This window comes from Poecilia reticulata, linkage group LG5, assembly GCF_000633615.1.
Source record: "Poecilia reticulata strain Guanapo linkage group LG5, Guppy_female_1.0+MT, whole genome shotgun sequence".
Taxonomy (NCBI): Eukaryota; Metazoa; Chordata; class Actinopteri; order Cyprinodontiformes; family Poeciliidae; genus Poecilia; species Poecilia reticulata.
This window is the reverse complement of record NC_024335.1, coordinates 22,036,376-22,059,329: the sequence shown is the minus strand read 5'-3', so window position 1 is coordinate 22,059,329 and position 22,954 is coordinate 22,036,376. Positions and strand designations below refer to the sequence as shown.

The 22,954-nt window shown below is 38.7% G+C and overlaps 1 protein-coding gene across 5 annotated transcripts in view; it reads left to right on the top strand.

The window, feature by feature from the left end:
• The window catches only part of celsr2 (cadherin, EGF LAG seven-pass G-type receptor 2), an 81,919-nt gene that overhangs the window by 31,412 nt on the left and 27,553 nt on the right, over positions 1 to 22,954 (top strand). For all 5 annotated transcript variants that reach the window (XM_017304905.1, XM_008409791.2, XM_008409793.2 and 2 more), the window contains exons 2-5: positions 1,505 to 2,200; positions 13,658 to 13,880; positions 21,076 to 21,191; positions 21,490 to 21,578. In XM_017304905.1, coding sequence (XP_017160394.1) covers positions 1,505 to 2,200; positions 13,658 to 13,880; positions 21,076 to 21,191; positions 21,490 to 21,578 — 1,124 coding nt within the window. The remainder of the gene's footprint in view (positions 1 to 1,504; positions 2,201 to 13,657; positions 13,881 to 21,075; positions 21,192 to 21,489; positions 21,579 to 22,954) is intronic.

Below are 22,954 nucleotides of genomic sequence, written 5' to 3'. Positions count from 1 at the left end.
ATAGGGTGGCCTTTAACTAGGCCACCCCAAAACCATAATTGTCTGTCACTTTGAAGTGTCTCAGAGGTGAATTTCCTGATGTGCTTTAAAATGTGAGTATCTAACTGAATCACACAAATTTATATGATTTATTTAATTTGCATTTTTTTTGTGTGTGTGTTTGCCTTTTATTTTAAGGCATTTTAGTTTTTGTTTAAGTATTTTCAATCATGTCTTCCATTCACACATAATTATCTGGTCCTATTTTCAAATTTCCTTTCAACTTGAAACATTTTTTAAGACAGAAACTGGTGGACTGCCCTAGCGCTCTTCCCGCTAGGCTTAATGAGTTTTCTTGGGGAAACCCTGGTTTCCAGCTTGAAGCATCAGAAGTATTTTATGTGCGAGTGAGTTATAAAGGTTTTACACGTGAGAGTCCCTCCTCCTGCTTTAAACAGTTTTAAATCACTTTAATGCACCACATTGTAAAGGTGGCTCCTACTCACAGCCCTGCCTTAAATTCTGTGATCTGGGCCACATTTGAAAGTAGTTCAGGATCCACACTGAGTAACATTAGCTGAACGCTACAGTACGTCCCCATTTTAAAATATTCAACACTTCTTAGATTGAATATTTATAAGATGGTTTTTCTACTGATACAGCAGCATAGTGATGTTTGGAAATGCATCTATAAACAGAGTTTACTCAGTTCATATTATGTCAGGCTAAACTGTTTTTATTAAATTATTGAGGAAGAGAAATGGTTTCACAAAAACATGCTGGGATCCACACTCTCTTTTTTACTTTTACTTTAAAATACTAGAATGGCACAGTGTCAATTCACCAACTCCTACCAACCCATTTAGCCACTTCCTATCGGCTTATTTTTCTTATAGTTTAATTATTTTATGAATTGTTAGAAATAACAATCACAGAAATGTCCATATTGAATTGATAATGTAATTTATCCCCATATATTTTATAGCTTGTGACCCTTTTCCCTGTTATAGTTACTATGAATATGAATCAATCATATTTTCTCACAATAAATTCTGACAATATTAAATAAAATTACTTTTAGTGAACAGTGTGATCACTAAAGACTGTTCGGTGCAAAATTACTCCTTTTCATATCCAAAACGTCAGATATGAAGCAACCAAAACAAACACAAATGACATTAAACCGTCTTTGTTTTCGTTGCAAAGTTTCATCGGTAAAACCAGCTGACCAAATGTGCTCGAGTTCTGCTTGGGTTGCTAGGTAACGAACTGGGCATGGCTGTGGTTGCTAGGTAACATCACAGCGCTAATTTTCCAGGCACCAAAAAACATTAACTTATTGCCAGAGAAATGGCTGATGGTTTTTTTTAAGCACTTAAGCTGTTTTTAGAAGTTGAGACGTATAAAAACGTGCAAAATTTGAATTTTGCATAAAATGTCCATTTAAAGAAAACTAGATACGGTTATTTTAACGCTCTGCTTCGAGTCACGTTAATCCCGATGTGCTTCCTGTGTTTCTTCTCAGACGGCATCCACTCTGTATCAGCTCAGTGCCTCCTCCAGGTCACCATCATCACCGACGAGATGTTATCCAACAGCATCACCTTACGCCTGGCCAACACCTCCCAGGAGCACTTCCTGTCCCTGCTGCTCTCCCAGTTCCTGGACGGCGTGGCGCGCGTCCTTTCCGCTGCGCCCGAAGACGTCGTCATCTTCAACATCCAAGACGACACGGACGTTAGCGCACGCATCCTCAACGTCAGCTTGTCCGTGGCCGTTCCCGTGTTTGGAGACGGACACCAGCGTCCCGGACGTCTCGGGAGCGACAGGCCCGGCAGGGGGCCTGAAAGCGGGGAGTTTTTCGGCTCGGAGGAGCTCCAGGAGAGGCTCTATCTGAACCGCAGCCTCCTGGCACAGATCTCCTTTCAGGAGGTGCTTCCCTTTGACGACAACATCTGCCTGCGCGAGCCGTGTGAGAACTACATGAAGTGCGTGTCGGTGCTGAAATTCAACAGCCTGGCGCCGTTCGTGGCGTCCGACACCATCCTCTTTAGACCCATCCATCCCATCGCCGGGCTGCGCTGCCGCTGTCCCACCGGCTTTACAGGAGACTACTGCGAGACTGAGATTGACCTCTGCTACTCGAAGCCGTGTGGCGCGCACGGCGTGTGCCGCAGCAGGGAGGGGGGCTTCACCTGCGAGTGCCTTGAGGACTTCACAGGTAAAACCTCGATTCCTTGTCTGCAAAGAGTGATTGTCATTTGTCCACACCAGGCACTGATTGTGTGACGCTCAGTTAGTTACTGACGGTAAATGCTATGTCAGAGCTCAGCGATATGGCTGAAAAACTTATCACCTTATAAGGGTTTCATATCAGTCGATATCGATAACTATTGATCAGTTTTATGTTTTAAATATCTGAAGTACTGCCACACCGTTGCTTATGTTTTTAAACAGTTATGAGGCAGTGTGGCAAAACCTAAAACTGCTGTTGTGCAAATTACTCGACAGGTTGTTGCTAGGCAACCAAAGTTGGGGGTGAGACTTGAAGCTTCTTGTTACCCAGCAGCTTGTTGCTAAGTAACCAAGGGGTGAGTGAGTTAGTTGATGCTACCAACTTTTCTTAGAGAGCTAACAGCGGCTAAGATCTTTTCTCTGCCAGATAAAATGTCATACATAACATAAATCCTAAAGCAGCCCACTATGAAATAATGACTACAAATCTGGTCTTCTTTACACAAATTACAAAATTACAACTTATATCTCTAAAACAAATTGTTACCTTACCTTTGTTTTTGTTTTTTTTTACCAAATACAATTTAAACTTACTCATTTGCCTCTGATATTTTGTGTTCACAGAGAACAGCAGAATCAAAACTACAAAAAGAATCAAAGTAGTTCATTAATACTGAAACAAATTACAAATTTCAGTTTGGACTTGGGGTTTAAAGGCTTTTTTTTGTAGATTAAGGTTTTTATCAATCCTATCCAGGTTTAGACAGACCCCAACTTGACAAACCAGTTTTGATTTATCTAAAGAGAGAAAATATCCAACTCTAAATAAAATGTCAATATCAGACCTGACATTGAGGTTTTTGTCCTCCACAGAAATCAAGTCTAATGCTTAATTGGTTAGAGAAATAAACAACTGGCTAGTCACCAGTCAATAGAAATGGTGCATCCCTATAAAGCTATACCAGAGTTAAAAACCTTTGTGTTTGTTTTTAGAGACAGTAGAAGAGGCTTCTTTGAATTCCTGAGATTATGGATTATCTAGTCAAATTAATTAATCCGTCCAACATTGTGAAATAAGGTATGCTAGTTTAGGGTTTGTTTTCCATTAAATTTGTTTGGATCCCACCTTCCAAGTGTCAATTTTTGACTCTTTCACAAATGTCTGACTGGGACTTCATTGTTTACATCTGGCCATTTGACCCCTTCCTCAGCCCTTGTTGACTCTTTATTGGTTCAGACCGTCTGCTAATGAAAGGCTCTGCAGACACAATCTGAGTGATGAGGTATTGATTTGAGTTGACTCATTCCACTTGTAGAAAGCTACAGGAAAAATATACCGGAGTATTTACTTATCTGAGCGTTATATGATTGTAAAAAGAAAGTACAGTCTTTGCTTAGACTGACAGTTTTAATATACAACTGATCTGATCTTTGGCAGATTAGATTACATTTCTACCATTTTGTCTGTCAAGTTATCATCTCTGGTATTATTGCATCTAGTGTTTTTTTAAAACAAAAGGATTAGTGATAGTGAAAAGCTCAGTGTTTCTCCCTTTTGGTTATCTTCAGGTCTTCAAAATACTTCTCCAAAGGAAGTAGATCTAGGCCTGTTCACAGAAGTATTGCTGAAGAGAACAAGGGAAGGAAATTATTAATTTTTAATTATGGCTGCGGATGTACGGTGCGTCCCGGCTGTTAAATGCCTTGTAGTCAAAATACTTAAGAGAGAAAAAACAACATAAGTCTCAGAATATGCTGAGACTGAAGGGACAGCGGCTTCCTCTTTCAGCATCATGATGAGTTAATTTATCACTGACGGCGGCAATACAACAAACTGGTCTCAAAATTTGTTATTTACTCGGGACTGTAAATTTTTATTACATCTTCAAAGGGTGAAAGATCATCTGATGTAGTTTATGGCTAAAGGAAATAAGGAGATGCTAAAAAAAAAGAGTTTAAAATGTAAATGTATTCAATATGGAAATGAAGGTTGTTACCCTCATCTTTTTATAGAGAGGTTAAGTGGGTCAAATCCTGACTTTTAATGAGACTCAGGGTTTCATGCCATCATTGAACAAACCAAGGTTCTTGTTGGATAATTAGTTAGGTAGGATTTTTGGAAAAACTGAGGATACAAGACTTGCATAATACAAAGATGTCAAACATGCACAGAGAAATCAGCAGATTTTACTATAGCTGGTCCAGATTAATGACTCTGAAACTTAAAATTCTGATCTTTTTCTGATCGGTGAATGCGCCATATTGAAGCGCTATCAGCAAAACTCACTGGTGTAGAGTTTACTTGTTTACTGTAAAATTAGTTTTTATCAGCTGATATTACTATTAGGTTGTTAGAATAATATGGCACACTTCAATACTTAAAATGCAATTTTTTTAAGCAATTAGGCGGAAAAACCTGAAACTTCTGGTGGCTGCTAGGTAACCACAAGTAACCACAAGTTAATCACCAAGTTGTTGCTAGGTAACCAAAGAGTGAGTGAGTTGATGCCAGCAATCTTGCTTTGCTTGCCCTGAGAGGTTGAGCGGCTGAAGCCTTTCCTTTGTCTACATCCCCCAGAATGCTGTGCGGTTCTATATCGCAGTTCAATTAAATGATTGAATATTGTATCAGATGGATTATCGATTGATATTAATCACGTGTCTTTCACAACATATACAGCTCTGGAAAAAAGTAAGAGCCCACTGTACTCTCCTGGGTTTTGAAAACCTCATTGGTTTTTCCATCAAATATTGATTTCTGAACTCTTCCTGAGTTAAAACATTAGTTTTGTTGTTTCTAAATGAATATGAACTTGTTCTCTTTGCATTATTAGAGGTCTGAAAGCACTGTGTCTTTTTTGTTATTTTGACCATTTTTCATTTTCAGTAAGTAAATACTATATTATTCTTGCAATTTCGGAGACATGTCAGTAGTTCATAGAATAAAAAAACAATGTTCATTTTATTCAAATATTTACCTGTAGATCATACAATAAGAGTAGCCCTAGATGCTTCATCTGTAGGAAGATGAAGCGTCTGGTGTTGACAAGTTGCTATGGGGGGGCCTCAAATGAAGATCTGCTGAGGACCCCAAAAAGTCTTAGGTCGGCCCTGGCTGCAGGAGATCAGCACCAATGATCCGGCTGGTATTTAAAATGGATGCCAGTCACGTTTGCCTCCAGCTAAAAATGTTTCCTATTCTTACATATTCTATTAAATTCCACCTCATCAAATACAGAAATGTTTTCTTTTCCTTTCCACTCATTTGCAAAGCTGCTTATGAAGCCTGAAATAGTGTCGGCTGCTAAGTGTGTGGGCCCGGTCGCTCTGAGTCCAGGCTGAGTGGCACTTATTAGTTCTCACACAGCAGTGGGTGTTGGAGCTGGATGGCAGGAGCTTTTAACGTGAATCAGCGCGGAGAAGGGGAGGCGCGGGGAGAGCAGTGGGCGTATTTTTACCCACACTTTCCAGAATTAATTCCCATCAGCTGGTGAGGTTTGAATGCGAGCGCTGTGAGATGCAGGTGCAGAAGGTCCTGCATCTGAAAATAAACCTGCAGCTGATGTTTCCTCATCAAACTGGGTCATTCAGGCAGGTTCTGTTTGAGGTGTTTTCCTCTGATCCAAAGCTCCCGCTGCTTCTCTTTCCACGAGTGTTGAGTTTGCCAGGCTCCGAACTTTGATGGGGCTCGGTATGTGTTCGAGTGCTCAGCTACGCCCTCCACGAGTCTGGGTGGGTGGGTAAGAGCCGGAGAAATGCCATGGTGTGTGTAGCAAGCGTACGCAGACGATCTGGGGACTCAACGTCTGTTGATGCGTATTTGTGTGTCTTCTAGTGCGTGAGCAGGCAACGTGGGTGTCGCCAGATGGTAGCAGGGAGGAAAAGGCAAAGGGACGAAGTGAATGGTTTCCTTTGGCTGAGTCACTTTGTAGATGCAGGAGAACAACATGTTGTTTAGCTTGAGCACATTTTCCTGCAGAAAAGGCTCAGCAGGAGAGTAGCATCTTTTTAAAACATCCCCACACTTTATTGCATGCAAGTATTCACCTGCTAAACGCTCACCTCAATCCCTCTGAAAGTGCTTTTTCTTTATCCTTTTTGTGATCAGGATTTAAATATGCAGGCGTGCTCCAGCTTTGGCTCAAAGAAAATAAGGCAAACTTCCACATTCAGAGCATCTCAGTGTCTATGATCGCCTGCCAAACACTAAAAGCCTCCACAGTTTGCTGCTGAGAACGAATAAAAAGCATTTCCAGTTGCATGCACCGTTTTTAAAAAGAGGAGAATTTGCATGTAGTTTGTCCCTGGAGAAAAATCAACCCGGAGAAAACGTCTCATTTCACAGCACTGATTCGTGAACAGAAAGCACACTGCAGAAGCACAAAAGATTATCAAGTGTTTTTGGTCTAGTTTCTATTGAAAATATCTTTGTGTACTTGAAAAATATAAAACTAACTTACCAGTAACTTTTCAGCAAGATCAAGCAGTTTGTTTTAAGTCAATAATTCCTTAATATTAATGGAAAAGTAATAGTTCCGCTGGCAGATTATTTCACTTATAATGTTAATGACCTAAAACAAGCTCCTTAATCCTGCTAAAAAATTACTTGTAAGTTAATTTTGTTTATTTCAAGTGTACTAAGGTAATAGAAATTAGACCAATAATACTTGGTGACCTATTAATAAACCATTAAAATTTCTCTGCGTCTAATTTGTATTTCTTAACACGTGGTAATATTTGTTAACTTGGTCCTATTCAAATGAAAACTGATTTGATTTGACTGATAAAATAATATTTAAGTAAACAACTGTTATCTTAAAGTTCAGTTTAAGTCAGCTCAGGCGGGCCGGATTTGACCTGCGAGCCTTAGGTTTCACACCAGTGGTTTAGAGAATTGATGTGAATTTAATTTATGGACAGAGTAACGAAGATACTAAAATAATCTGGTGACAATGTGAGCCAATTCCAGTTTATGATTCCTGTAAACCTCTGATGCCACAAAAGGTTTTTGTTTATTCTGGTTTTCCTGTTATCCTCTGTGTGACTAACATTATTGTAACGGTTTTCATCACTTATTTTGGGACCGTATTTATGTTAAAAGTATAAACATCTGGTTTCAACTGTGGATGTTATTTTAATCTTTACACGTGCTTGACTTTACCTGTTCAGTTTGTACCGTATTTTACAGATATAAAGTGCACCATGCTATAAGACGCACATAGAAATAAAGAAAAAACAAACAAACAAAAAAACTGGAAACGTACATATAAGCCGCACTGGGCTATAAGCCGCTGGTATCTCCGCCGCTCTCGGTTTTCCACAAGGACCTAATAAACCTGCTGGATATATTAAGGACGCAGCCCTGCGTCTCCAACGCCGAACCGTGGATTTGTCCACGCCGAGTTTACGCAGCGGCTCTATTTCCCTCCTGTACTGCCAGATTGACAGCCCTCAACTTAAAAGCTGCATCATAGTCGTGTCTCCTGCTAGCATGTCCTAAATGAAAATTAGCACTTTCTTCTTTGATTTCCAATTTTGACTTTCAATGATTCACTTCCTGCTAAAGTGCCCCCTGGAGGCTGAAGAAAAATCAACAGAAAAACCGCACCGGGCTATAAGCCGCATGGTTCAAAGCTTAGAAAAAAAGTAGCAACTTATAGTCCGAAAAATACGGTAGTAAGTCACAGGGTGGCCCACTAAATAATAATGACGGAAAACAGCACACAATAAGCAGAAACATGTCAATATTTTACTGAATTTACTGCAAATCAGAGAAAGAATAAACCAGCCTGAACCACATTATCAAAGTTTACATTAATCTGACGCCCACTGAGCGTGCCAGTTTTATGTTTGAATAAATATGCTGATGCTTTCCTGTAACAATCTACAGAGCAATCTTTCATCTTAGATCTAGTAGCAGTTAATTATCACCAGTCTGATTGCCTGCAATCACATTAACATATTGGTACACACATCATCAGGGTTTAATTTGGCACATGATTCGCTGCTCTCAGGAACCCAGCAGATTGATTTTAAAGCTTTTATACAGCTTGCTATTATTTTTATGTGGTGCATAAATCTATCAGACACATAAACATCAGGGATTAAAGTATTAGTCTTCTCTTAATTAAAAACAGAATCCGACAGAACAGGGAAGGTTCTTGTTTAGTGTGAAAATACATCTAAGCTACAACAAAAAATAATAAGGAGCTGAAATTAAACAGTTAAAATAACATTTACAATTTGGTTTTTGTCTTCATTGTTGTGCAGCAGCTTGTCTTAGTTGCTTCTTTATTGAACAGATTAAACAATCACTTGATTAGGGTACAGAAACTGGAGCAGTAATTATGGATTTTAAAAAGGCTTATGCACATTTAACCATAAAATTTTTATTCAGAAGTCATAGACATGATTTTCTGTGGTTGTTTGAATCATATACTAAAAACATGAGCAATGTGTTACGAGTGGCAAGCTTTCATTGTTTCAAATTAACAGAGGTGTACCACAAGGCTCAATTCTTGGCCCACTTCTTTTAAATTTTATATATAAATGGTTTGCCATATAGCCCATGGCTATAGCCCATGTTGTTTAAAATGTTATTTCTCTATACAGCTGCCTTGATATAAATAAGTTAAACTAAACCTAAATTTGTCTGAACTATATAATATGTGAGGTTAATTACAGATAGAGATTTGTTTTTATTAGTAATGGTTGCTAACAATAGGAATAGAAAATGAAATATAAGGAATTGACTGAATATTACAAGCCAGGTCAAAGACAATCAATAATCCTCCTTACTTTAATGACCCCCTGCTGATTCATACATTCTTGAGCTGCTTATTAAATAAATCTTTTCCTAATCTTATGGTTGTTTTGTTCAAGAAACAGAAACATCCCAGAACTTAATCTGTGTTTTAATTTGGGCCTTTTGTGTGAAATTATCAGACTAAAATCACAATTCTCTGATTTAATAATCGGCATGTTTGAGTGGGTCAGCGTCCAGATGACCTGTAGCTTTATGAAAAGACTAAATTACTTGTGCATAAATCTGCTGCTTTACTGATCTGATCTCATTATTCACCTCATAATCCCGAGTGGTTGCTTGTTTCAGCTCCTACTGGTACAAAATACTTTGGTGAAACCGACTTTCACTCACTGGGTTTGTCATCTATGACCGCTCACTCGTTTCACTGCAAGACGCTGAAAAAATTTAATTCAGCTGTAAGACCTTTAAAGAAACTTTGAATGCAGGGTTTCTGTGCAATGATTCAGCTCTTTTATGCAAATACAACCTTGTTAAAATCTATACCTAATATTGATGGATGCAGATTAAAGTAGGTATTGACATACAGCTTAATAATAAAGTAAATTTTTATCTTCCACAATGGTAAATTTAAATCTGTGGCTGTTATTTATTCACAAGGCCTATCATTTTCCATCCTGTTTGTTGGGTTCAATAGTAACTGGATTTAATTTTATTTTGCATGCTTATTATGTGTTACAGAAAATACAACATGCCACAAATCTGTTTACCAGATGAATATCAATCATCAATTTACATAAAGCACACATATATACCACATAAATTACTTTATTTATTTTTTATTTGTGTATTAGATTTCTTAATCTGTCTGAATTTCGTACCACAAACAAGCAAAGGTGGTACGACAATAAAATATCCTTGAATATCACAGAAAACAATAAGCAAATATTTAAATATGAGGGTGAATGGGTCATATATTTATTTATATTGCCGTGTTTTTGTGGGTTATCTCAACTCATTTTAGTTTGGTTTTGTACATTTCTTTGAATTAAACTGATATTTTTTGGGATTTTTCTAACGTCTTTCAATTCAAATAATTATTACCTTTCTGTGCAGGACTGTTTGAGTAAAACTGACATAAATTAAGTTCAAATGTGATCAGAGATGTTACTAACACCTCATCAAATCATCAAACATGTTTCATTTATTATTATTATCTTTTGTCTAAAATTCAGTTGCATTTTTGGGTTGTTTGGCGAGTTGCTGCTTAATGATGCAAACCAGCAACAAACACATACTTTGTTTACTGTGTTGGATGTAAAAAGAGGCGTGAATACATCAGGAGAGACATGTTTGAGTTATTGATTGAATCGTTTGTGTCCCACGCTCCGATGTCCTGCTCACCTGGCTGCTGCACCTGCTGGGGGTTTCCTTCAGTAAACGTCTGACCACACGGAGGCATTTACCCGATAGCAATAAACGAAGAGCAATAAACCGGCTCTGGCAATATGTTTTCTCCACAGGAAGTCATATCTCAAAGTGGTTTTGACTTGATGTTGCGCTGCAGTGTTTGTCCTCCTTGATTGCCTGGAAAAAACTCTGAAAGCTTTATTGCTTTCCACTGGTTTTTAAATGAACAACAAGGCAGCTCTGTGAGGAAAAGCTTCGTTTTAGAGACGCCTGACTGCAGCTGTTTGCTACAGAGATAAAAAAACAGATGGAGTGCAATTAATACAAGCAGAGAGAAAGCTTTCTATCAATCATCATTCAATGTGGACAACACAGACATGACCATAAAGAGTAAAGTTTTGTTCATTCACACTTTATGTTAAATAACCCATCAGTTTATTAGAATATTTAATCTTTATTTAACCAGAAATATGATTATTTTCTAAAGAAAGAATACCATTGCTGTTGTTTAATTTAGACACCTAAATTAAAAGAACAGTTGATGTTTAGTTTATTACAAAAATAACACTACTTGTTGAACTTTTACACATTAACAACTGAGTAAAAATCTGTGTAAAGTGAAAAGTGTGGAGTGCTTTTGTATCCGGCTGCTATGAGCCAATCCAATGCCTTTGACTGGAGATAAATTCTTCCTAGTGTCGAAATGGATAATTAAAAAGGACCAAACATTCAGCCATGGGAGATTCCTTACGAATATGTGCACCTGTTATAAATGACAGTGGTTAGGATATTAAAGCTTACACAGACCTGTAGGTACAAAATGCACAGCAGTGTTTGGAAAATGTGGATTGATCACAACTGATATCATCGTTACAAAATAAACAAAAATACCAACCCAGAATGTATACATGAATTTTAACAGGTTTATTAACTCTTCTGGCACATCATTTGCTTTCCACTTTTCTGATGAGAATAAAACTTTACACATAAATTAATTCAGATCAATAGGACGGGTTTGCTGTAAAGTATGAAAACGTCTAAATAAAAAATTGACCCAGAAGGCAAACATCAAAAAAGCATCGCAGAACAAACACAAGTTGAGCTACTTATTATAATACGCTTCTTAATGCATGGCTTAGCAGAAAAACATGGCTGAATATTAGCCCAAAACACTAAATTACTTTCCCTCCAAGAATAACATCTCAACCAAGAACTCTTGAGTTTATTTAGACTGAATGGATTTTTCCCAAAACAAAGAACAGACTGAATGGAGTGATTAATAGTCGGGAGTAAATAAAGAGCCTGATAATCAGAGCTGAAGACGTGGGCTCTGGGTGTGTGTCAGTGTTACAGGAGCGCTGCAGAAACCTTCGCCCTGCTGACTGAGTGGCTTTGACACAAATTCCTGCCCACCCAGGGGACGACAAACAGCCTCGCCTCAGCAAATGCTGCAGTCCCGACGGGCCGGATGAGCGCGATAAGATGGATGTTATTCAGGAAAACTGCAGCTGACCAGAATGTCAGTGACGCCGATTTGGAAGAGTTTTATTTTCCTCACAGATCACAGATGACAACAATTTCTAATAAGCTTAAACCAAGATTCAAAACTGCTGCTTCACATCGTAATGGCTCTAGTTTTTGGAAAAGAAAATGGACCAATTTGTCTCTCCTCCACTTCACTCCACCATTATGAAACCAAGCGTTGCCTTTTCTGCCCATTTTACTTACATTTCATCCGTTTACACTTAACTCATTAGTTTAATTTCCTTGATAGTTTTCAATTATGATAAATAAATATAAAAATTTGAAAACCTCATGTATTATCCAACTTAGTTGCTTGTTATTTTCTGAACTTTTTATTTTTACTGATTGACTCAATTAATCGTTGCTAAATGAGAGAGATTAGTTTCACTGATCAATCTAATAAACTTCTTAGCAATCTCCTGATGGTAAATAATATTAATCAGAGTCACAGTTTCAAGCAAACAACCTATGAGCATATTAGACAAATATATTTTTCATTATAGGTTGTCAAATAGGTGTGAAACCTACAAACAGCTGACTGTAAATCAGCCAAACCTGTAAAAGTTTGTAAAGGAAAAAGGTAAAAATGATCGAAAAACATTTTCCCTTCAACTATAATCATCTGCTTGCAATTTTCATTTTTCCTCTGTTTCCTTTCATCTTGAAACAATTGCTCAATGTCAGTCTATAACAATTGCAACAATTTATTGTGATTTACTTTGATTGTTTTAGGTTTTGCTTTATATATAATTGGTAACATTTTAGTCCAGTGACTGCTTCATCTAATACCCCATTTATCTAATAATTAATTTTTTGTTGATCAATCTTTTTATAATCCAAATGTTTCTTTGCATTATAAAGGAACATTGCTGTGTTAAAATGTTGCTGTGTTTCATTTCTTTGTTTATCAAAATTAGTAATCTATTAATAGCTTCAGTAGAACTACAGAAATGTAACAAAAATAGCCTCAGATCAGGTGACGAGTATTTTACTGACTCGTCACCTGATCAACATTAAGGTGCAATTTATGCTCTCCAGTCAGTTTATTTCCTACTCTACAAAGTTAGATTTATTTTATCACTCTTTTACAAAACATGGATGTCGTGTCTGATGTGCAGGCTGCACACGAACTCTCTTTTCTTGTCTGATTTCTTGTAATGCTCTGATGAAGTCGTCAAGCCGTCTGCAAAGTGTGAAAAACGCTCAGAAAATCATCCTGAGCTGCCACAGTCTGCAGAAAAGTGCAATCATTTTGTCTTCAAAACCACTTCCAGCTCGGTGCTCTTGAGCCATCACGTTGTTTCGCTGAATGAGAATTGAGCTCAAACTGCAGCCTTATTCCCAGAGGGAGGCGGGGGGCGTCAGAGCAGAGAGAGAGGTTAACCCTGCAGCTGCCGCCAAGGAGAAATAAACCACGGTTCACAGTCTGAACATGTCACAACGAATAATGATGCATCAGAATTTGAAATCAGATGTCAATTGATGCTCCTAATCAATTATTTTTTTATCAATTTGCCCTGCAGACCTGTTTGAATGTGAAACTATTTTTACATCACAGACATTAGGATTAGGATTAATAAGATTGGAATTTCGGAGACGTGTTGTCAGTAGTTCATAGAATAAAATAACAATGTTCACTTTACTCAAACATTTACCTATAAAAAGTAAAATCAGAGAAACTGATCGTTTTAACCTCCTGGTCATGAACTGTATTAATCCTCGTTCCTCCTCTCCACCGATCTCCAGGAGAGCGCTGCGAGCTGTCGTCCCGTTCGGGTCGCTGCGCTGCTGGAGTCTGTAAGAACGGAGGCACCTGCGTGAACCTGCTGGTCGGCGGCTTCAAGTGTGAGTGTCCGTCCGGCGGCTACGAGAAGCCCTACTGCGAGATGACCACTCGCAACTTCCCTCCAAACTCCTTCCTCACCTTCAAGGGCCTCCGCCAGCGCTTCCACTTCACCCTCTCCCTCACGTAAGCCCTCCCGCTCCGCCGCCTGTCAGTGATTCACACTCCACCCACATCACACATGGGTTAGTGCTCACCTCCATCGTTGGGTGCTCAGATTTACATAACCTTAATGGAGATAAGTGACAGTAACAGCATCATTGGAAAGCAGTCCTCCTCATAAGGGCCACTTCAGAGTCAGAGTAAAGCCCTGATACTGAGCCATTAGAGTTGACTAAGTGTTGGATGTGAGCAGCTATGTTAACTAAAAGATGAGCCAAAAAAAGCTTTGTTTTTGGAGAGGTGTTGCATAACGGGAGGATGTTAGTCCCATAAAGTCGGGTCTTATTACAGTCACTGTGTCAGTCGTCACTTTGAGCTGTGAGTCAGAGGTTGGCCTATTTCAGCACAGTCTTCCTCTCCCTGGCGGTGACTGACAGAAGCTGTCTCATCAGCATCATCATTACTGCGGTCAGTCTTCCTTGTGATTTCTGCTTCTGGTCAGTCTGTGTAACCCAGTAGCCAAGAAATCGGGGCATGCTCCTGGGAGTGTTATTTCTAGGCATGACTGTAGATGGAGTCAAATTTATTTGATCACTCAAACCATGACAGGTTTGACAATCAGCTCGACTGTCGTCTGATACTCGACGCAAGGGAACCGTGGAAAATGTTTCAAATGGGTGTAAAAATGTAAAATTATGAATGTATGATAAAGGTGGCCTGTTATGCTTTAGGTCTAAACAAAACATGTTCATTACATTTTCTGAACAAACTCCTTCTCAGATAATGAGATTTTAGTATGTCCAGTTTAGAATGAGAATGAGATGTTTGAGTTCTTCTTGTCGCCCCCAACTCAAACTATTAGGGCTGTTGTAAAAGAATATTTTAGTAATCGAGTACTCTAGTCATTATTTTTACGATTCTTTCTCTCTGTATAACTAGCTGGGAGCGCCCTTCCCACCGTACGCCTTCAAATGGTGGGAACCGCACTGCCGGGAGGGAAAAAGCTGTTGTACTACAACCGTCGCATCCGTAACTTTAAAAACGCTTAATGGTCCCCCCAAAAATGACAGAAACCCAGAGACACTGCCTTTATGCTGCTAGCACATAGCAGCAACTCAGAGGTGGAAGTGAGCGCGCTGCCCATCACAGACAAGGATCTGGCTCGAACATGGTGCGCTAAATGATAAAACATAATTTTACGAAGCTTTGAGGCAGATACATTTTCAAGGAGTCGTTATAGCCCTAGAAATTATACAACTATACAATTATACAACCATACATATTTAAAAAGCATTAGTAGGGCCTCCTGCATAACCAACAAGAATGCAGCAAGTGGTTTTTGGATGGTAAGTCAGGAAACAAAGCACTTTCCAGCAGCAATTGTACGGCGCATACAGCAGTAAAACCAGCTGACCAAACGTGCTGGGGCTCTACTTGGGTTGATAGGTAACGGTGACTTAACAACCGTTTTTGAAAGGGCTCGTTTTCTAGACACCAAAACACTTTGACTGACTGCCACAAACTGACTGGGTGTTTTTTTAAGCACTTGGGTTTTTTAGCTGCGGTAGAGACACAAATGGAAGTACAAAAATGTGCAAAATGGAAGTTAAAATTTTTCAAAACAAACTCAAATACTTTGTATAACTTGATTTGGTATAACTGGCTGTAATCACATTTCAGAAGGAGGACTTGAGTTGAATAAATCTTTGGATTTGCTCAGCAGAATGTAGGTTTTGTAAGTAGTGATTTCAGCTAATTAAGCCAGATGCTGCGGGTCAGAGTTAAGCTGCATGCCGGGACAGACGGGCCTCCCCATCTGTGTGATGAAATAAGGTCCGATTTAAAAGCTGTTCACTGTGTTTCGTATCTGTCACAACAGGTCAAAACAAGTGTCGGCTTTCAGATATCACACAGAAATGCGTCCTGACATTTTAGCGCAGATGTTGCAGCGGCTGTCGCTCACAAAGGCCGCCGGTGGAAACAAAACCCCCTCAGTGAGCTTTACGGACCCGGTCCGCCTTTAAGGATCCGATGACGGTCCCTTTTTGATGAAGAACCGCTCGGACCGGTTTTGAAAGCGGGCCTTGTTTCAGAGGCTCGTCGGAGGAACTGCGAAGTGGCTGCTGTGAGAAAGGTGTCGGGTCTGTCACCTGAGCCAGCGCCGATCTGGTTTCTCACTGAAAAAAGCCTCCATTATGACAACTCCGGACCCGGATCCAGCTCTGCAGGAGTGAAAACTAATTTTAGGCCTTTAACTTTACAGGCGAGGCTTAGATTTCACCATAAATGCAGTCCTTTGTTTCGGGTTCAGCAGCGGCTCAACGTATCAGCTGTTAACAGAGATGTAAAATAAAAAGCTGTTTCATGTTGATGTTTATAGTTATTCTGTAAATTAAGCATGCTAGGATGATATTTTGATGTTTTGAATAATCTCAGTGAATGAGGGAAAATATACAATATTGTTAGTATTCCAGAGAAAATGTGAGTTTAAATCTATCAGTAAGTAAAAGGAGCCTGGTAGAAATATTAGTTTGCTCTGCAGGTACAACATAAACAACATATTGCATTTTTAGGATCAGATTTTTTGTTGTTTTTTATTAAATAATCCAATGGTCTCAATTAAATCGAGACTAAAAAGCTTTACAGAAAAACAATTATCTGAGCACCAATTAGGTCAGTGTGGTAGATATGTGCTTCTGAACTGGTTTTTAAATGGTTTTGCTACCAATAAGCCAGAACTTTTCATTTATAAGACACTTTGATCAATGATTTTCCAGGCTTTTCAAAGATCTTTGGACTACTTGTTGGACTCCTAGCATTAGTTTGGTGTGGAGTGATTTTGATGTAGCTTAATCTCCTTATTTTCAGTCATAATAATTTATAGAAATCAGTGAAAACATAACGTGCAGTGATTTGTCTCAAAACGTTTTCACATTTTCTTCCTTTTATAAACCCATAAATCCTAAAGACATATATTTTACTTTCCTGCAGGAAGCAACACCCACAAAACCAAACATGCAGACAGATCTATGGTGCAGATCAAACCAATTTTCATGTGCTCCATTGACCCAGGGCCTAAATCTAATAGACTTTGTCTGGCAAGACTTGAGAATGTCTCCAAGCTGAGTTTAATCTGACTTGAGTTTAAACAAGTTAAGAAAGAAAAAAAGTTTTTTTCACTCATAAAATGTGCAAAACACACAGAGGCTTGAAGCTAGCATTGACTCTGAAGGGCTGGATACAAATACACACATCCTCTTTTAGATTTATGTTTGTTAACACATTTAAAAACCATGAATCATATTTCTCCAACCTCACAAATATAAAATACTTTAGATTGATCCATTACAGTGATCTGTAACCTTTATAATCCAAAGAGACTCTTATGTCATCAGTCCAGCAGAACTAATGTTATGTTACCTTTTGAAAAAACAAAACTTTTAACTTTGGAGGAATATCTACTGCAGGAAATGTGTTATAATTGTTAAAGATCCACCGTTTTGTTTGGGTTTTAGGATTTAATATAAAAATAAGCAGAAAACCTTTGCAAAAGGAGGATGGGTTCATTTTCAGCTATGGGATGTTATTTGTGGAAAATCATGTGGATAAAAAACACTTAGTTTCCAATCTAATGGTAAGAACAAATCTAAAAGAATACCTGTATCGTTTGGGCTTTTTGTGGAAGTTTGTCATATAAAACAAACAAACAAACAAAACAGCTAAAATCCGCATTTGCTGTTATATAAATATAAACATTAACTTGTTTATAATTTTCTCTGCAGGCCCTCTAGTTTATCACAAACACAATCTGAAATTTTTTTGGTTGTTACTTGACAAAACTGAAAAGGCTGAAGGGATGTAAATACTTTCCTGTGCAGGAACCATTAAACACCTCTGGTTCCTTCCTACTGGTGCCTAAATGTTGAGGAATATCTTCATACTGGGTAGAAAGGTGTGAAACAAACTGCAAACATTTGAATGACCAACTTTAAAAGCCATTGATAAACCCTGACATGTAGCCAGACACATCATTGCTAAGCTAACAGGAAATGGTAAATGTAAGGAATTAAAGGATCGATCACGGTTCTTCCTTTATTGTCTTTAAATAACCAGACTAGCTGGTTGAAGCAGTAACGTGTTCGTAACGTGTTCGAGCGACGCAGGAAGCTGAGAGGTCTCCTAAGTCATTACAGTTCATCCTGTTGGGAGCTCGAACCAATTTCAGATTAACGACCCATTAGACACGTTCACTTAAGGAAGCACCAGGAGATAATTTAAGGTATTAGGATTCATCCTACTTTTATTTGCCCTTCATATTTAATACACCTTTGAAACTTTCACTTCCACCTTCTCAAAGTAAACAATTTAAAAACTACAGCAGATATGGAGATGTTAATTGTGTGGATTTTACTGTAAGTCCCACAGAGGGTTTTCCTCTTTCCGCCCCGCTGGTCCCACCCTATGGATCTTGGCGTGTTATCATAGCGTGACACGGTCCCCCACATACGGCCAGGCTGGTTGTTATTTTTACTGATGGGTGCCTAATGTGACGCGCAGTGATGCCAGTAAAGTCGCTGTTTAGTTCTGGCTGATTACCCTCATAGTTCAGAGGGCTTAAGGGGGGGCAATGTGGAGCATCCTTTTAAATCGATACGTCAGAGAGTGAAAGAGGATGTAGATGCTGATTCTCTTTGGCTTTCTGGGCTTTTTGCTGTATCTCCACCTCTATTATCCACTGGAGCATCAGCATCCTCTTTTTCTCTGAGGTCACGATTAGTGTTTTTTTTTTTTTTTTCAGTAAGCAGGTCAGTGTTGCAATGCCCCCTGGCTGCTCTTCAGCTCGGGAATCCTGCACTAACAGCATCATGACAACATCGCCTGAAACCCTGATGACTTCAGGAGAGGCGAGGGGGGCTGCAGCTGCTAAAACTAACCGCACTGATAGACATCCGGATGTTTGAACGACATCTTTCCTCTGAAAGTAAAAGAGAAATCACAGGAAAAAAGCTGCGTCTCCATTAGAGGGAAGAGAGAGAGTCAGAGTGACCTTTGTGGAGGAGAAATGTATTCCTCTAAGGACGCTGCATTTTAGTCGAGTAACTGACCAGAAAATTCAGACGCCAATCTGTACAGCATTGTTCGGTTTGCTATGGGGAAGATGCAAAAACTGCAAAAACACAAATACTTTTGTCTGGGTTCTGGTACAAATATCTTAGTACACTTGAAGTAAGACAAAGATAACTTAAAAGTATTCATTCAGCATGCTATAGGAGCTTGTTTTCAGTAAATAATTGCTTAAAACTGGCATATTATTGTTCTTTTAACAAAACATTTTCTCCAGGTTATAAATGAAATAATCTGCCAGGGAAACTAGAACTTTAATCAACAACATGGATTTATTTACTTAAAACAAGCTCATGCTGAAAAGTTGCTTCTAAGTTTGTCTTGTGAACTAAGATATTTGGTAAGTTTTTGTGTCTTTGCAGTGAAATAATGTAGGTTTAAATATCGCAGTGACCCGTTTCTGCAGACCACAGCAGACAGGTGAATAAGGGAAGTTTTATAACCTTCTGTGCACAGATAGAGCGAAACGAAGTAAACTTTCTGCTTCTAAATGTCTTTATGTATTAAAATATGCATAAAAGAGCACAAATCTTCTAATGTTGTGGCTTTGAGCGTGCAGAAGCAGAAATCTGACTTAAACGTTTGGTTAGACACCAGGAACGTTCTGCTCTCTCTTCTGCGAGGAGGAGAAAACATTTTTAAAGATGTTTTTGCCATCACTCTGAACCGTCTTACTACGCTCTGCTTCCTGCTTGCAGCCCTCTGATGCCCCCACCCCACAGCTTTGACTTTGCCCTAGTTTTCGTCTCTTTGTTTTAGTGTCATTTAATGTGCATCTCCTATCTATTCCTTTCCTGAAAACTGAAAAGTTCCCATTTTTCACTGAGACTTGAGCTTTCGGTGAACATCATTATCTGGAGAATTTACCCTTGTGATCAAACTGATAGTAAATGATGATTTAATATAATTTGAAATGTCTCCTGCAGTAAGGTGAATGTGAGGAAATAGTAGATGCTGTTAAATAGGTCAGAGCAGACCATTACTCTATTTCTTCTCTCTCATATGTCTGCCAGCATATGCTGTTTCTACTTTATCAGTTGTGTGATATAAATAGACTTACTCTGAGGGAAAATTTAATCTGAGCATCAATTTTAACTCCAAGCAACAGAAAACAGGAGGTTAAACAGAGTGAGTGAAAATGTCTTTTCTTATGTCCAACTGAGTCTGATCACCAAAACCTTTACTCAAGTAAGAGAAGCACGACTTTAACATGTTTTTTTTTTTTTAAGGTTTTATCGGCTCCAGGGGCCTTTATTTGATAGTTAGTTGACAGGAAAGTGGGTAATGAGAGAGAGGGAAGACATGCAGCAAAGGTCACCAGGCCAGGAATCGAGCTTGCGACGGCCACATCGAGGACTGAGGCCTCCATATGTGGACTGTGCTTAACCCCTGCGCCACCACAGCACACCCTCAATGTGTTTTTAATCAAGTAAAAGTAAAAAGTCATCCAAGAAATTACTTAAAAGTAAAAAAGTAGCTGGTAAAGAGGGTATGCAAGTGATTTTAAAATAATGCTGTCAGACAGACATATATGAAGTTGCAATGAAATGTAAATGTAAACTAATTCTGATATTTAAAGGACTCAAATAAAAAAAATGACTACAAATAATTACAAACTAATATGGTGGAGTAATACTGCCATACTAAGAAAAAAATAAATACAATTACGAGAAAAAAAGTTGCACAAGAATTAAGTTTCAGTGTATTTTAATCATACTTTTGTATTCAGTGTAAACTTTTAACATGTTTGATGGTTGCAGTGTCAGCATCACATTGTTTTAATGGGCTGTTACCTAAAAACATTTTAAATACAAACTGTACAGTAAAAGTTTTCCAATTTGTTTCCTGTAATTTACAGAATCTAAAGATGTGTTGTGGGTGTCCTAGAAAATTCTTAAGATATTTCGTGTTTAAGTCTCTCTCAAATTTATTTACGAACTTGTTTTCTTGTTCAAAGCATTATTTGTTTTATTTTTTAACATTTTATTACAGCCTTATTTTAAGGTAAATTTTAGAATGAGATATCATTTCAGAAACAGATATGAGAGCTCAGAGTTGGTTGGAAAAAGTTAAAAGTAATAATCTTGTTTTTCAGATTCGCCACCAAAGAGCCAAACGGTTTGTTGATGTATAACGGACGCTTCAACGAGAAACATGACTTCATCGCCATGGAGATTATCAACGAGCAGATTCAGCTCACCTTCTCTGCAGGTACATTTTCATGTTTCTTTTTCTTCCCTCTACACAAAATCGTCAAGTCAAATGAACCTGAGGGCCAAAATAATGTTCTTTTACCTCGGCAACAATAAGCTAAGCATCCAAAGTAGTCAGATTTATTGTTGGGATAGGATGTGAAAATTAAAATAGATCCAAAACTTTAAAAAGGTTTTACGGGTTTGCCTCCTTAAAAGAAATGTTACACACAATCAGACCACGGACCACAAATGGCCCTAGGGCCGCAGTTTGGACAGCTTGAGTGCGTCTCCTGACCCCTGCTGTTGTTCCTCAGGAGAAACCCAGACCACAGTTTCTCCGTTCATCCTGGGAGGCGTCAGCGATGGCCAGTGGCACACGGTGGAGGTCCATTACTACAACAAGGTCAGTGGGAACGACTCACTTCATTCGGCATAAATGCTTCAATGTATTCTTCAGTATTCAAGGAATTTAAATGTTTTACTTTCTGTCCATAATAATTTGCATTGAAAATGTTGACAGGCTAACAGGAAGTTTTTATGCTAAGTTAATCATCTGAAACCTGACGTGTTATGGATTCATGATGTACAGCGGTTCCTTTAAACCAGAGTTGATCAGAGTTTCAAACTTTTAGCCAACAGAAGACCAGCTACAGACACACCGGTAACCGGAGCTGTCTGCTCTCAAACATGGAAACACTTTATTTGAAGGGCTGCACATAAGACTGACATGACACATAAACATGACATCTGTTACGAAGATGAAGTAGTCTTCATAAATGTTTACGACTGTTGTAATTAAGTGTCCATTTGGTAAATAATGACACTTTTAATGCAAAGTTCCATTAAACTTTGCATTAAAAGTCCATTAAAAGTGTCAACTTTGCATTAAAACTATCATGATTGCAGTTTTCTGGACGACGGCAGATTACTGATCTTTAAAAGAATCTGACCTGCTGATTCCAATTTTGACCAATGCTATATTTTTTGCTCTGAAATGTTGATAAATATATCAAGAAAGTTGTTGAGTTGGTAACAGTGGAGTGACTTTTAACTGTAAACCTGCAGACGTGAGCTGATCCAACGTCTCTCACAAAGGAGGACAGTGGTTGATTTTTAGACCTTTGCTGAGGGAGATCGGCTTCCTTTCTATCACCAAAATTAATGAATTGGTCAAGCCCCAAATGAACATTAATTACTTGATTGTGCTATAAATGGCAATATAACGTATAATGCTACCTTTTTAAGGATTATATGCTTAAAAACTGGCAGTATGTGTATTTTCCACTTGGAGGTGCATTTGATAAATGAGGGCTGTTGTTTTGTAGGACCTTTAAAAAGCCACAGTGTAAGTGTGAACCTGTTAGCATTCAGAGTGTTGTTGTCCTGCAGGCACAGATGACTGGCAGCTGCCACTCTTCCTCTGTGGTCCTCAGCATGTTCGTAGCCTGTCTGTAAACGGTGCAGACAGGGAACTGTGGGCTGTTCTCTGTCTGCTGACATGCTGATGATGTGGAAGAGAGCCAGAGCGACTCTGACCCAAACAGACCCTCAGACCAGACATGAGGGGGCCTGACTGAATGAAAACCAGAGAGTGGGAAGACATTGTTTTTCCAGACATGCTCTGATTGTTCTAAATATGTTTGGCTGCTACGTTTCTGTGTAAGAATATCAGAACGGCTCAATCAGTGCAGGAATGTGTGGAGCTGTTGTCTGCGCTCAGTATTTTCCCACCCTGGACAAACACAAACACACACAGGATGTCACATTTTTGTCTATTGA